The 16,421-nt window shown below is 41.4% G+C and overlaps 1 protein-coding gene across 1 annotated transcript; it reads left to right on the plus strand.

Moving 5' to 3' along the window:
- Positions 1 to 10,385: 10,385 nt before the first annotated feature.
- Positions 10,386 to 11,366, plus strand: LOC132631049 (uncharacterized). Its single transcript, XM_060346649.1, has one exon. The coding sequence runs from the start codon at positions 10,386 to 10,388 to the stop codon at positions 11,364 to 11,366; it is 981 nt and encodes a 326-aa protein (XP_060202632.1).
- The last annotated feature ends 5,055 nt before the right edge of the window (positions 11,367 to 16,421 follow it).

Genomic DNA, 16,421 nt, shown 5'->3' on the forward strand with positions numbered 1-16,421 from the left:
AGTAAGCCTATAAACATAGATGTGACGAATGACGATACTAGTGATAATGATATCGATGACAATAATGATGATGATGAGGACAATAATGTTAATAGTAATGATGCTTATGAGCTAGTATGTGTATGTATCTATGTATGACTATTATTTAGCTTATGAGGCCGGGTATGATATGTAAATAAGTATGTATACGATTACGAAACGCGTGCACACCTCTGCAGATGGTGCGGAAAACCCTGACGCCTTGGTAGGGCTAGGTAGATGTAACCCTGACGCCTTGGTAGGGCCAGGTAGAAATAACCCTGATGCCTTGGTAGGGCCAGGTATGAGTAACCTTGAGCCTTGGTTGGCCAAGTATGTATGAAACACCGATCCTACGTGGTCGGGTACGCTATGTAAATGCTATGTATATGATATGAATACGAATATGAATACGAATATGATATGACTATGTATACTAATGTGAATAAGGGCATGTATGTGTATAAGAGCACAAATATGGTACGGGTACTATTTTGAATACGGAAATGATGTATGTACAGAAATACGTATTAGCAATGGAAAGTTCCTATGAAAGGCAAGTAAGTGCATATGACGATGATATTGCCATCTCCCATCCTTTGCTACTTCTTATCTTGCTATTTATGCTTCTATATTGATATTGATCATGCTTTACATACTCAGTACATTCTTCGTACTGGCGTCCTTTCGTTTGTGGACGCTGCATCATGCCCGCAGGTGCACAGGGAGACAGGCTTGATCCGTAGCTGCTTTTTCAGAGATTACATAGCAGAGCTCCATTAGCTTTTGGGTACTTATTATTTTGTGTACATAATTATGGGCCTAGTGGGATCCTGTCCCGCTCATGTGATATTTTATACTCTTCTTAGAGGCTCGTAGTCACATGTATATGGTTAGATATGTCTGGCCTTGTCGGCCTATATTTTGTATATCATTTTGATAGCCTCGTCGGCTTATGTACATTGATGTTGCATAGATGCCAAATTATGATATAAAAGCATTGTCGTCCAATGGGACTAGTATGATCATCAATAGAAATGTATGCTTAATTATGTGGCTGACCTAGACGTAAGGGTAATAATAAGCCAAGGGGTGCCCGGGTGGGCTAGCACCGGGCGCTCGTCGCGGCCCTCTAGATGACATTGTGTCCACTGAAGTTATAGTTAAAGGGAGAAAGTGCCCATTCTTGCCGCTTATGGGAATTATAGGGATTCGCCCTTATGCTACGACCTGAGTTCTAAGACAATTGGGGAAAATTCATGTCGTACCCTAGGTTGGAGGCATGGGAGATTTCATCATTGACTACGACATTGACAGACCACCAAGAGTTTTGGATTGTGTCCGAGAATGGAAGGGTTATATGATTTGGGTTCCTGATACCTTTGCTGAAGATTGGTTTCGTCCGGGTTGTGTCATAGAATATAAGGACTGGTTGAGGGCCGACTTGCAAGGCACACTTCCTCCTAGGCCTATTCCTTATAGCTGTGTCCAAGACAAGGATTCGCAAATTGAGATCCGAGCCGTTTGATACAACGGAGAGCTGACGACAGGGATGCTAAGTATTTGGAGAAAATTGAGCATAATAAGGCCGTCATACAGAGTCTGAGGCATGAGTTGGAGCTTACCAACGGTTGTTTGGTTGAGCTAGATGACTGAATGAAGATGATTATAGACGATGTCGCTCCGCTGACCTTCACACAGAAAGGGTTTCTAATGGAAGACACTTTGACGTCAACCCATCTTCATATCCAGACTACTCTCCGGAAAGCAAAGAAAGTCAGGACTGATAGGGATCAGGCTTCATCATCTAGTACTGGGGGATATTTCTGCTGATTTATTTTTATGCACTGTCTTTACTTTATCTTTTGTACCCCTACGGGGAAGAATATTATTATTAATGATTATGGGGAAATGGTTTAATTCAAATTACACATGTTACACCTTGGAAAATCTTCCGTTAATGCATAATTGAATGGGCTAGCGAATGGTATGAGTATACGATACGTGCATGAGTAAGCGATGACATTCGACGACTCTAGATAAGATTTTAAAGATGTTAGAGATGGGGGAAGCGGATTGTCAAGAGAAGGCAAAGTATTTGATAAGTATCGGAAAGTAAATACGAGTAACGAGTTAGCGAGGCTTTAAGAATGTCTTGGAGAAGAGTGATAACGTCCCTTAGATTGGTACTGAGGTGTTGAGCAAGTGTTAAGATGGTTCCATAAGCTTTGGAGATCAAACGAGACGACGAAACGAACTTCGGAACCCTGAGAGTTATACGGCCAAACATACTGGCCGTATAATTTATACGGTCCGTATGTTTGGGACCGTATAACCAGCCCAGCAAGGAAAAAGTTTCTGGACCAAATGTATGACCAAACATACGGCCCGTACAATTTATACGGACCGTATGTTGGTCCGTATATTTGGGCAGGACAGATTTTGGCTTAATAAATGAAAAGGCCAAGTTATATTTCATTTCATTTCCCTTGACACCCCTTCTCTCTAGAAATTCTCTCTACATATATTCCACAAGAATTCAAGGGAAATCAAATGTCATTATCATCAAATCAAGTGAATCAAAGTAAGAAAACCCATTAAAGTTCATCAAAGGCAAGAAATTCAAGTGAAAGGAAAACTAGGGTTTTGCTCAAGTGAGGTATTTGCACCCAAGGTTCAATCCTACACCATCTAAGGTAAGATTCATGATATTTATATGCTGTTTAAGGTATTGGAGAGTTGAAATACTTAGATTGTAGAAGAATATTGTAAAATGGGTCATGAATGTTGGATAGTGCCATTTTGAGAAATAGTTTGAATTGAATCATGATTGTTGTTATGTTGCGACATGAATGGGTTATAAATGACGTTAAGATCATGAAATAGACATTGTAAGTGAATGGACAAAATCAGGTGTTATGATCTTGAATATGGATAATTGGAAGTGAATTGAGAATATGGATAATGTAGATGACTAAAGGCTATTGTAATGATATTATGAATGTTATTATTGATGCTTCGGAGTTGATATATGATATGGAGGAAGTCATATAAATAAAGGAGATGCTATCCGATTTTCTCTAGATTAGTCATGTATACTAAGTCATCGGTTATCTAATATGAGTATGCACTTCCATGAAGGTAGAACGTGAGCCTTGAAGAAGAACATACAAGTGATAGAATAGTTGGGCGGAAAAGGTATGTAAGGCTAACCCTTATTTCATAAGGCATGGTTCTTTGGCCAATCGTCTAAATCTTCTACGAGCTTATGATATCCTCCAAATTCTTCTATCTTCAAGCTACTAAGATTATGATCCTCGATATGTTACAATTGTAATAAGTTCCTCATAAATGAGTAAGCCTATAAACATAGATGTGACGAATGACGATACTAGTGATAATGATATCGATGACGATAATGATGACGATGATGACAATGATGTTAATAGTAATGATACTTATGAGCTAGTATGTGTATGTATCTATGGATGACTATTATTGAACCCCGAGCTTATGAGGCCGGGTATGATATGTAAATAAGTATGTATACAATTACGAAACGCGCGCACACCTCTGCAGATGGTACGGACAACCCTGACGCCTTGGTAGGGCCAGGTAGATGTAACCCTGACGCCTTGGTAGAGCTAGGTAGATGTAACCCTGAAGCCTTGGTAGGGCCAGGTATGAGTAACTTTGAGCCTTGGTTGGCCACGTATGTATGAAACACCGATCCTACGTGGTCGGGTATGCTATGTAAATGCTATGTATATGATATGATTATGTATATGATATGAATACGAATATGATATGACTATGTATATGAATGTGAATAAGGGCATGTGATACGAATACGAGCACAAATATGGTACGGGTACTATTTTGAATACGGAAATGATGTATGTACTCAAATACGTATTAGCAATGGAAAGTTCCTATGAAAGGCAAGTAAGTGCATATGACGATGATATTGCCATCTCCCATCCTTTGCTACTTCTTATGTTGCTATTTATGCTTCTATATTGATATTGATCATGCTTTACATACTCGGTACATTCTTCGTACTGACGTCCTTTCGTTTGTGGATGCTGCGTCATACCTGCAGGTGCACAGGGAGACAGGCTTGATCCATAGCTGCTTTCTCAGAGATTACATAGCAGAGCTCCATTAGCTTTTGGGTACTTATTCTTTTGTGTACATAATTATGGGCCTAGCGGGGTCCTGTCCCGCTCATGTGTATGTTATACTCTTCTTAGAGGCTCGTAGTCACGTGTATATGGTTAGATATGTCTGGCCTTGTCGGCCTATATTTTGTATTTCATTTTGATAGCCTCGTCGGGTCATGTACATTGGCATGGCATAGATGCCAAATTATGATATAAAAGCATTGTCGTCCAATGGGACTAGTATGATCATCAATAGAAATGTATACTTAATTATGTGGCTCACCTAGACGTAAGGGTAAGAATAAGCCAACGGGCGCCCGGGTGGGCTACCACCGGGCGCTCATCGCGGCCCTTTAGATGACTTTGTATCCACTGAAGTTATAGTTAAAGGGAGAAAGTGCCCATTCTTGCCGCTTATAGGAATTAGACGGATTCGCCCTTATGCTTCGGCCTGAGTTCTAAGACAATTGGGGAGAATTCATGTCTTACCCCAGATTGGAGGCATGGGAGATTTCATCATTGACTACGACATTGACAGACCACCAAGAGCTTTGGATTGTGTCTGAGAATGGAAGGGTTACATGATTTGGGTTCCTGATACCTTAGCTGAAGATAGGTTTCGTCCGGGTTGTGTCATGGAATATAAGGACTGGTTGAGGGCCGACATGCAAGGCACACTTCCTCCTAGGTCTATTCCCTATAGCTGTGTCCAAGACAAGGATTCGCAAATTTAGATCCGAGCCCGTTTGATACAACGGAGAGCTGACGACAGGGATGCTAAGTATTTGGAGAAAATTGAGCATAATAAGGCCGTCATACAAAGTCTGAGGCATGAGTTGGGGCTTACTAACGGTTGTTTGGTTGAGCTAGATGACCGAATGAAAAAGATTCTAGACGATGTCGCTCCGCTGACCTTCACACAGAAAGGGTTTCTTATGGAACACACTTTGACGTCAGCCCATCTTCATATCCAGACTACTCTCCGGAAAGCAAAGAAAGCCAAGACTGATAGTGATCGGGCTTCATCATCTAGTACTGGGGGTTATTTCTGCTTATTTATTTTTATGCACTGTCTTTACTTTATCTTTTGTACCCCTACAGGGAAGAATATTATTATTAATGATTATGGGGCAATGGTTTTATTCAAATGACACATTTATGTTTCAAACGTTTAGTATGCTTAAGAACGCGTATAGTATGACCCTCCGAACTTCTTTAGGTGACTTTTTTTGCTTCCATATGTTTCTTTTAAATGCTCAACTGGTATCAAATACTATCCACTCACCCAACGAAAAACAATGAACAAAAATACCCGCACTAAGCCTAACGATTTTCTCAGAATCTAAAGATGAAGAACAAGACTGCGCGCGAGCTTGAGATCATGATGAAGAATGAGGTTTCGCTGCGACGAATGATTCAAGATCTAGAGAAGCAGATTCGGATAGTAAAGGCCAAGATTAAGGAGGAGGATTATTTGTTGGATTCGGTGGAAAGATCGCCTGAAAAACCAGTCAAAGCTCAAGGAGAAAATATCCTTAATAAGGGAAAGGGAATTCTTCTCGAGTACATCCCGATAATGGCAGAGTCTAAGGAAGAAGAAATAGAGTCGGACCCACAGGAGCCCACATGGCCATCTAAGGGGGCTGCCTCCACTGTGCCTTCAAGCATAAAAAGGGAAGAAACCTCTGAAGCACTGTCAAGCCCTAAAGGGGAAGGAGCTTCTGCTGTGTTATCAAGTCCTGGGGAGGAACCCATAGAACAAATGGAGTATGCTCGGTCCAGCTTTATCCAAATGGTGTGCTATTGCAGTCGAAGCATTGGATTGTCCCTATCGAGTCTCGCCTCAGCAGGTTACGAATGAGGAGATGATGATCAAATTCCGAAGCAAAGGAATAGTCAGTGTCTGCTTCGATAGGCTGCCGCCTTGCCCTCCGGTGTTCGCCAATAAGAGATGTCCTTATCAGCAAGATCTGCTTCGATAGGCTGCCGCCTTGCCCTCCCTTCTCAGTATTAGGATTTGGGAGCCTTGGGCCAGGAAAGGTTGAACGGACAAGCAACCTACATTGTCCTAAAAAAAGAGGACTCGGTCCTTATATGTTATAAAAATTATATCCCCCTCACTCAAACAAAATCCAAGTACCCAAAACTGGCACAAGGGATCAATTGAATATTTAAATCAAACACATGACTATTTATTTGCTTGATGTTAAACCGCCATTTATATGTGATATTTTGCTTTTCTTTCCTTTATTCTGACAGAACTAACTTTGTTTGCCTTTGAGTTATTCTTTTCTTATAGAAAGAGAAGCAGATTCGTGTTCACACTGGCATACTTCACAAGGTCTAAAGTTGCAATAGCATCCTAATCCCTATAAGATAAAGAAAAAGAGAAAATGTCTGGTACTTCAGAGAATGAAAATACCCCTACTAACATCACTCTCAGAGAATCGCCCCTACGCGAGATGCCCGAATCATCACTTACTGATGATGTGATGAGAATGATGTTTGAAAAAATCGCCCATATTCTAGAAGAAGTAGTGCGAAACAAAGCTGTTAATGCTGCCCGAGAGGCCCCTGTTGAAGAAAGTAGGCCTCCACTATTTTTTCCATCTCTAAATTCACCATTACCAGATCATTTCCCCACTAGGTCTATTATGACCACCATGCTATTTACCCCAATTTATGGACACATTGGTGCCTCGAGCCACATCCCCCCACCACTTAACACCAACCAAATTCCTTGGACCGCCCACTCTATCCCCTCTGACCCAGCACCACAATATCATCCCAACTGAAGGGATTACCCGAAACGCTCGTATTGGGCGCTATGACTTCATGGTATTCAGAGACTCTTACGCCAGTATCTTCCTAAAATTGGTAAGTATTGGGAAGATTAGCCCCATCAGAACCAGAAGGGCCCAAACCGAAGGAGTTGGCCACCACAAAATGTGTTTAAATCATTCTGGAGCTTTAGGGCATGACATAGAAGAATGTGATGCGTTCATGTTTGATTTGGAAAATTTGGTCCATAAGGGCGTCCTTTGGTTGGTGCTCGCTTCTCAGTATTAGGATTTGGGAGCCTTGGGCCAGGAAAGGTTGAACGGACAAGCAACCTACATTGTCCTAAAAAAAGAGGTCGCTTTTTGTATTTAACACTGATTTGTCCCCCCCCCCCCCAATTTTGTGTAAAAGGAACTGTTCCGACCTGATGTCCCAAGGAGGGATACGCAGGAAGCCTCTATCAGGCCTGGGCACAGGTAGGTTTAGGATTATTCTGATATAAACCGAACTACGGAAGGGCTTGACTTCCCGTGGAGGGATACGTAGGCAGTCTACGTAGGACTCGGTCCTTATATGTTATAAAAATTATATCCCCCTCACTCAAACAAAATCCAAGTACCCAAAACCGGCACAAGGGATCAATTGAACATTTAAATCAAACACATGACTATTTATGTGCTTGATGTTAAACCGCCATTTATATATGATATTTTGCTTTTCTTTCCTTTATTCTGACGGAACTAACTTTGTTTGCCTTTGAGTTATTCTTTTCTTATAGAAAGAGAAGCAGATTCGTGTTCACACTGGCATACTTCACAAGGTCTAAAGTTGCAATAGCATCCTAATCCCTATAATATAAAGAAAAAGAGAAAATGTCTGGTACTTCGGAGAATGAAACTACCCCTACTAACATCACTCTCAGAGAATCGCCCTTACGCGAGATGCCCGAATCATCACTTACTGAAGATGTCATGAGAAAGATGTTTGAAAAAATCCCCCATATTCTAGAAGAAGTAGTGCGAAACAAAGCTGTTAATGCTGCCCGAGAGGCCCCTGTTGAAGAAAGTAGGCCTCCACTATTTTTTCCATCTCTAAATTCACCATTACCAGATCATTTCCCCACTAGGTCTATTATGACCACCATGCTATTTACCGCAATTGATGGACACATTGGTGCCTCGAACCACATCCCCCCACCACTTAACACCAACCAAATTCCTTGGACCGCCCACTCTATCCCTTCTGACCCAGCACCACAAAATACCCACCTTGGCATCACTATACAACCAAGCACCACCCCATTACCAACTAATAAAAGCACCCCTATTAGACGAATTCTGTTACACCTCGGAAATTTTCCGTGAGCCATCAATGAATAGACCAACGAAGGGAATGAGTGTGTGAGGTTTACGACCACTGTACACCCCGACTGCTGTTCAATAAAAATCAGATTTTGAGTTATTAAAAAGGGACCTTAAGCTCATTTTTAATTCATTTCTCATCTACACCACTCAAGAACTCTCTAGAAAATTCTCCAAGCACTTCAACCATAAGAATAACAAGGAAATAAATGATCAAAAACACCAAATCCATGAAACAAAGTGTGTGAACCAAAAGAGGTGAAGTAGGGTTTTAGAGCTAAAGGAAGAACTCCACTCTAGGCTTGTTCCACCACCATCTAAGGTAAGTTTCATGACTTTATCATGTTGTTTAAGGTATTAGAAAGACAAGATGCTTTAATTGTAGAAAGACATGGAAAATGGGTCTTACATGGATGAATAATGTCACAATTGAATGGTAGTTGAATGGAATCATAAATGTTGATGTGCCATGATTATGAATATGTTGTAAACGATGTTTAGACCAGGAAGTAAGCACGATACATGATAAAACGCGATAACGAACTATAACCATAAATGTGGGAAAAATGAAGAGAAATGGTGGATTTTGCTCAACGTATATGAATGACGATTGTTGATACGATATTGTGAAATGTTGTTGTAAATGTTAGGAGTTGAAATAGAACGTGGGAAAAGTAGTAGAAACAAAGGAAATGCTGCCCAATATTTCCTAGAAATAACGATACGTTCTCATAACCGATTAACTAACGTTAATGCGAATTCCCTCGTGAAGGTAGTGACGTGATATTGGAGGAGAACACGTGAACGATAGCTCAGTTAAACGCCAAAGGTATGTGAGGCTAGTCCTCTTTTTCTATGGCATGAATCCCATGATATGATTCTTCTTCCTCTCCATGATCCTCCTATATTCCGGAAAGTCAAGAGATATGATATGATGTTCTCATAAGGTAAATGATGTCGTTCCTTGTATACACTCACCTTATGTACAAATCCCTTCAAGGTGAGGCGGAATGTTCATAAATGTTCATAATGGAATCGAGGGTTCACGACCTTACGTCACCTCGATAGAAATATAGTTACTCTAGAGGCCTTATGCATGTATGATGATAAGCATATTTTGATAAGCATATTTTTATAAGTATTTTATGATGAGCATGTTATAATCATATTACACCGGGCCTAGTTGGCCGGGTAGTCACCGCGAAAGCGGGCAGCTTAGATGATACACCATAGCCAATTGGCATGGGCAAACACCACTAGTGGGCGGTATGAGATGGTACCCCGGACGCGGGAGGCCTGGACGCAGGATAATGTTACTGATTATCACACCGTACCTATATGGTCGGGCAGTTTATATATATATATATATGATATGCATACATGAGATGATGATAAGCTTAAAAGTAAGTCAGCATGCATTACATTTCATGTAATTCCTAGTCAGGTATAGTTGCTTCATACTTGATGCCTCCCTTGTTTCCTTGATGCATTATTATTGTTCATGCCTCTTATACTCAGTACAATATTCGTACTGACGTCCGTTTTGCTTTGGACGCTGTGTTCATGCCCACAGGTAGACAGGGAGGTGAGCTCGATCCAGATTCTTAGTAGCTGCCAGCTGATTGCGAGCACTCCATTGTCCGGAGGTGCACATGATTATTCTCTTGGTATATGTATATTTTGGGCATGGTGGAGTCTTGTTCCACCTATATGTATAGTATGTCAGTAGAGGCTCGTAGATGCGCAGTGTGGGTAAATGGTCTCACGAGAGGCTTTTATGTATATGTATGTATTATTTTGATGGCCGAGAGGCTTATATATATAAAAGTATTTTTATTTTCTCAAATGAAAATATGATCTTCTTATGTCCTAAGAATGAATTGATAAAAGAGCATTAAATGGGTAAGGTGAGTAGCAGAACGAGTGGTGCTCGGTGGCTAGCCCCGAGTACCCGTCATGGCCCCTAGCTGGGTCGTGGCAAATTCGCCCTGCTGTTTCTTTCCACATGCCTATCACACCAGGTACCTTCTCGCCCAATCAATAAATTGACTACTATGAAGAGATGGAAAAGGCATGGAAAGCTGAACAGGGAAAACATGAGGAAAGGTTTGAGGGGAAGATGACCGCAATATTGGAACGATCTATGAGGACTACCCTCACTGACACAGGTCTAAGCTATGATGATTTGTGCATGCATCCCAATTTGAATTTACCCAAAGGCTTCAAAGTACCCCGATTCGAATTGTTTAACGGGACAGGCAATCCAAAAGCACACCTACGGGCCTACAACGACCAGTTGGTCGGTGTCCGAGACAATCAAACGGTCATCATGAGGTTGTTTAGCTGGAGATTGATAGGGGAAGCCTCAGAATGGTTCACGACACATGATATACACCGTTGGGTCACATGGGAGGACATGGCTTCTGCTTTCATGGAAAGATTCTGCTTTAATATGGAGACGGTGCCAGATAGATATTATTTGGAGAAAGTGAAACAAAAATCCACCGAGAACTTCCGCGAATATGGAAGCAGGCTGAGAATGGAGGCTGCCCGAGTACAACCTCCTATGGGCGAGGAAGAACTTGTGTCAGGTTTTTTCTGCTCACAAGATACGAACTTCTATGATAGAATGCTTTCAATGTCAGGGAGACCTTTCTCGGAATTAGTCAAAATGGGTGAGGCCATAAAAGACGGTCTCAAAATCGGCCGAATCATAAGCATGACTGGAAAATCCGCCGATTCAAGTTCAACCGGGTTCATGCGCAAGAAGAAAGAAGACGTGGCTAGCATATCCCACACCCCTAAGCCTAAAAGAAGGGAAGATTTCTTGATGGAAGCATATGTTTCACCTCCTCGAAACACCTACGTACCCACCCCTTACAACACGGTGCCCATATATTACGCGAAACCAACCTTCCAATCACCACCCCAAAACTATCAAGCTCCACCAAATGCCTTGCAATCACCTCCTCCAAATTACCAAGCTCCACATCCAAATTATCAGACTCTCCCACCTATTTACCGTACCCCACAAAATAACTAATCTATTACCTATCAGAATCAACCTCCACCAAATGCCTATAATGCGCCACGTCCGAATTTCAAGAAGAAACCTCCTCGGGTATTCACTCCACTAATGGAATCTCGGTCTAAGTTGTTCAAAAGGTTAAGTGCGGCTGCGATGATCAAGATACTACCACCAAAGTCGTTGACCCAAACTATCGATTCTACCGAGCTGATCAGACGTGTGCCTATCATTCCAGTGGCGCACGACACAGTACTGAAGATTGCATCAATCTCAATTACAAAACACAAGACTAGATTGACCGAAAGGAAATCGTACTCCAAACAGCTCCCTCGAATGTGAATTCTAACCCTTTGCCAAATCATGGCAACAATGTGATTCACATGATCGAAAGAGAAGAAGATTGGGTCGCAGGGAGGCCCACAATCCACGATTTTGTGAAAGAACTGGAGCGCACAGTGGCGTCATTGTCCTTACAAGAATGCCCGAATTTCAAAGTATTAATCTCAGCTCCAGTGACAGCACACAAAGAGTTTGTAGTCCAAGTTGCCGCCACACACAGTATCACAAGATCTGGGAGATGTTATACTTCTGAAGACCTAGCCCAAGGGACACCCCGAAGGGAGGGTATTCAGAAAAGGACTTTCACTGAAGGTGAAGCCAAAGACTTTCGGCACCAAATGCAGCCGAAAGAATACTCCACTGTTGAGCATTTAAAGAAGACGCTGACCCAAATATCAGTGCTAGAATTACTGTAAAGTTCACCCCAACACCACCTGGCTCTAATTAAGATATTGGAGGAAGCTCATGTCCCAGCTGGAACAAATAGTGAAAACCTAGCCGAAATTGTTGCCCATGTTATGGAGGAACATCAAATTGCCTTCACAGAGAAAGTATTGCCCAAGGAAGGCATAAATCACAACAAAGCATTACACATCACTATCATGTGTCGCAACAAAGGGTTAACATGGGTGTTGATTGACAATGGGGCAGGACTCAACATTTGCCCCGAATCAACCCTGACCCAACTGGGTATGACCTAGGAAAGGTTCTCCAAAGCCACACTAACATAAGAGCGTTTGACGGTGGACGTTGCGACGCCACTGGAGTAATTGATTTAGATATTCAAATTGGACCTGCTGAGTTCACTCAAAGTCATGGAAATACCCGCCAATTACAATTTGCTTCTGGGAAGACCATGGATTCATATGGCAAGGGCGGTACCATCCTCGCTCCATCAATCTGCAAAATTTGTCTGGGAAAGAGAAGAAGTGGTGATTCACGGAGAAGCCATCATGCACAATTATCCAAACAATTTTGTACTTGTCATTGAAGCCGTACCCAAAGGAATGTATTTCCATGTCGTGGAGTTAGTAGGAGCAGCCCACAAGATAGACTCCTTGGAAGCTCCCTTGCCAGCAGTTTATAAAATGATTGCTTCTACTATGATTCTAAACGGGTTTGAACCCGGAAAAGGTTTAGGGAGGAATTTGTAGGGCATCACTTAGCCCATTCCTATCCTTCAAGATAATTTTCGCTTCGGGCTTGGCTACATTCCAATAGAAGAAGAGATACTTACCAAGAAGAAACAAGAGGTTGCAGATCTCTGCAAAACCATTCCAAATCTGTACTAGTCATTTCCCTACAGAATGCCTATGCTTGAGGATGCTGACATTGAAGAAGGGATAAGGATACTATTCCAAGAGGAAGATTGCTTCGTGATCCTAGAAGAGAGTCCTGAAGCACCTACCATCAGAGAGGCAGAACCGGGCGAGCAGCTGTCCAACTGGATCTCTACCCCGCTACTTGCTCTTCGGTAGAGAAAGATGAATTTATTTTTAAAAATGGGGAGAATCGGTCGAGGCTCGATTACTCACCCTCTTTGTCACTTACATACCTCATAATGATTTCAAAAATGAAAATGGCTTGACCTATGCCAGGACCACAGTTTGTACTCCTAATATTTTTAAATTAATGAATACCTGGGTTTATTAAAACTTTTTTATTTTTTGGATGCATGTTTTATACTAACATATTTTGCCTTGAATTTTCTTTCCAGTAATAAAAACAATAAAGCAACCTTAAATGTCATGACATGTTGCGAAATGAATAAGTCGGGCAGCATAGATGAAGAAGAATATGAGGAATATGAAGAGACCACAATGCTACCCGAGAGTCTTACAGAGGAAGTAGAATATTTGGAGAATGAGCAGAAGCCGAAATTGGACGAAACAGAAGCCATAAATCTAGGTGTTAAAGAGGATGTCAAAGAGACAAGGATAAGTGCATACCTAGATACCCCTCTCAAAGAGGAATTGATAAGTTTTCTAAGGGAGTACTTGAATGTCTTCGCATGGTTATAAGCCGACATGCCAGGGCTAAGTACCAGCGTAGTGTCTCACAGGCTACCCATCAATGAGGGGTTTGGGGCAGTAAAGCAGAAAACCCGACAATTCAAACCGGATCTTAGTATCCGAATCAAAGACGAGAGGAAGAAACAAATTGAGTCTGGAGTGGTGGAAGTGACATCCTACCCCACATGGCTAGGCAATATAGTTTCGGTGCCTAAGAAAGATGGCAAGATAAGAATCTGCGTGGATTACCGAGATCTCATCAAGGCTAGCCCAAAGGATAATTTTCCACTCCCGAACATCCATATACTCAAAGATAATTGTACCAAGAACAAGTTACAGTCATTTGTAGATTGTTTCGCTGGCTGCTACCAGATCTTAATGGATAGAGAGGATGCTGAAAAGACAACTTTCATTACCCCATGGGGAGTGTACCACTATAGGGTAATGTCGTTCGGCCTCAAGAACTCCAGCGCAACATACATGAGGGCAATGACTACCATTTTCCATGACTTGATCCATAGAGAGATTGAAGTCTATGTGGACGATGTATTATCAAGACAAGAGAAAGTTCGGAGCGTACCACACACTTGAGGAAATTCTTCGACAGACTCCGAAAGTTTAATTTGAAATGAACCCGGCCAAATGTGTGTTTGGATTACCAGCTGGAAAGTTACTGGGAGTCATAGTCAGCTGAAGGGGCATAGAGTTAGACCCAACAAAGATCAAAGCAATCCAAGAGTTGCCTCCTTCCCAAACTAAGAAAGAAGTCATGAGTTTCCTGGAAAGGCTGAATTACATCGGGCGGTTCATAGCTCAATCTGGCATCATTGTGGAGCCCATCCTCGAGCATTTGAAAAAGGACGCTCTTACAAAATGGACAGAGGAGTGCCAAGAGGCATTCGACACTATCAAGAGATATCCAACCCACCAGTCCTGGTACCACCAAGACCTGGGAGTCCTTTGCTATTGTACTTGTCAGTTGTTGAAAAGGCATTCAGGTGCGTGTTATAACAAAACGTTGAAGAAGAAAAAAGGAGCGTACCATTTATTATCTGAGCAAAACGTTCACAGCCTGCGAGGCCAGATATACGCTAGTGGAAAAAACTTGTTGTGCTCTAACTTAGGTAGCTTAGAAATTGTGGCATTATTTTTCTTTATATACTACTAATCTCATATCCAAGATGGATCCATTATGATACATATTCCGTCAGCCCATCCCCATCGGGAAATTGGCCAAATGGCAGATGTTGTTGGGCGAGTTCGACGTTGTATATATAGCCCAGAAAGCCGTCAAATGATAGGCCTTGGCTGACTTGCTAGCCGCAAGCCCGGTGGATGAAAAGCTTGAACCACTTCGTACCCATTTCCCAGACGAAGGGGTGTTGGCCATAGAACAAGAAGCAATAAAATATTATACTGGCTAGAAACTATTCTTTGATGGAGTAGTGAATTTCAAAGGTTCTGGAATCGGAGCGATTTTGATATCAGAAAATGGGAAACACTACCCCATGGCTGCCAAGCTCAAATTCCACTGTACCTACAACATGGCTGAATATGAAGCCTGCATCCTAGGTCTCAGAATGACACTAGATATGGACATCAATGAATTATTGGTCACTGGAGATTCTGACTTGCTGATTCATTAGGTACTGTTATATCCCGTGTTTTCGCATAATTGGAAATCGTGAAAATAATTAAGACTTTCATGTCATAAGGAAATAATTTGGTTTTAGTTAACATGACTATGTCGGTTGCGAAATTATTGGTGTAAATACATTGGGGAAGGCTGAGGGTAAATTTGGAATTTCGGAAATTAGTTTCGGGAATTACAAAACGGGATTATAATGAATTGGGCCAAGGAAAATTGAACAAACATTTAGGCCCAAAGAGGTGGGGTGGCCGGCCACTAGGCTTGGTCCAAGCCCACTTTTAAAAGTCATGTGTTATACACATGACCTTTATGTGGATATATATCAATGAATTCATTTGGAATTATCAAGAAAAAAATCATAACTCAACTTTGAGCTCAAAAGCTCACTCGGCCGAACCTCACTTTGCCAACCAAAAAATATTCTCCAAGCCTTGATTTTGATCCAAAAGTTTTGTTCTTTCCATAATTGTAGAGTACTCAAGACGCTCTTCAACGGGGTACAATTAGTTTGGTGAAAGGAGCACGTTCGCGGCAAGTCGGAAATTCAAGAAAAGGTAAGAATTTTGCTATTTTAATGTTATGGAATTGGTATGAATGTGTTAAGGATTGAGAATAGATGAGAATTCCGTAGTATTGATGTGTGAATAAAACCGTGGTGTGTGTATATATGTTGTTGTGGCCGTGACTTATATGGTTTGGAAAGGAAGGCGAATCGAATTCTATTTAGTTCGTTAGTTGCATCATTGTGACCTTTATAACGTAAATGAATGTTTAACGAATTAAGTTGGTGTTGAAAATGATTGCGGATTATTATGGGAAAGTATATAATTTCGGTATATTTGTGTATATCGTTGTATAATTATGATATTAAAACTTCAAATGTGACTTATGGTTGTTGTGAATGAAGTTGGAATGAAACAATGCGAGTTAGTACGTCCGTCGTGAGTGTTGATGTTTTGGATGAAATATGGAAAGTAAGGAACTTCTTGAAATTATGTATAGTGTTTGGAACATAATTGGGATGTGATTGAATAATCTTGAATGATTGAATGAATACAATAATGTGGA

This window comes from Lycium barbarum, chromosome 3, assembly GCF_019175385.1.
Source record: "Lycium barbarum isolate Lr01 chromosome 3, ASM1917538v2, whole genome shotgun sequence".
Classification (NCBI taxonomy): domain Eukaryota; kingdom Viridiplantae; phylum Streptophyta; class Magnoliopsida; order Solanales; family Solanaceae; genus Lycium; species Lycium barbarum.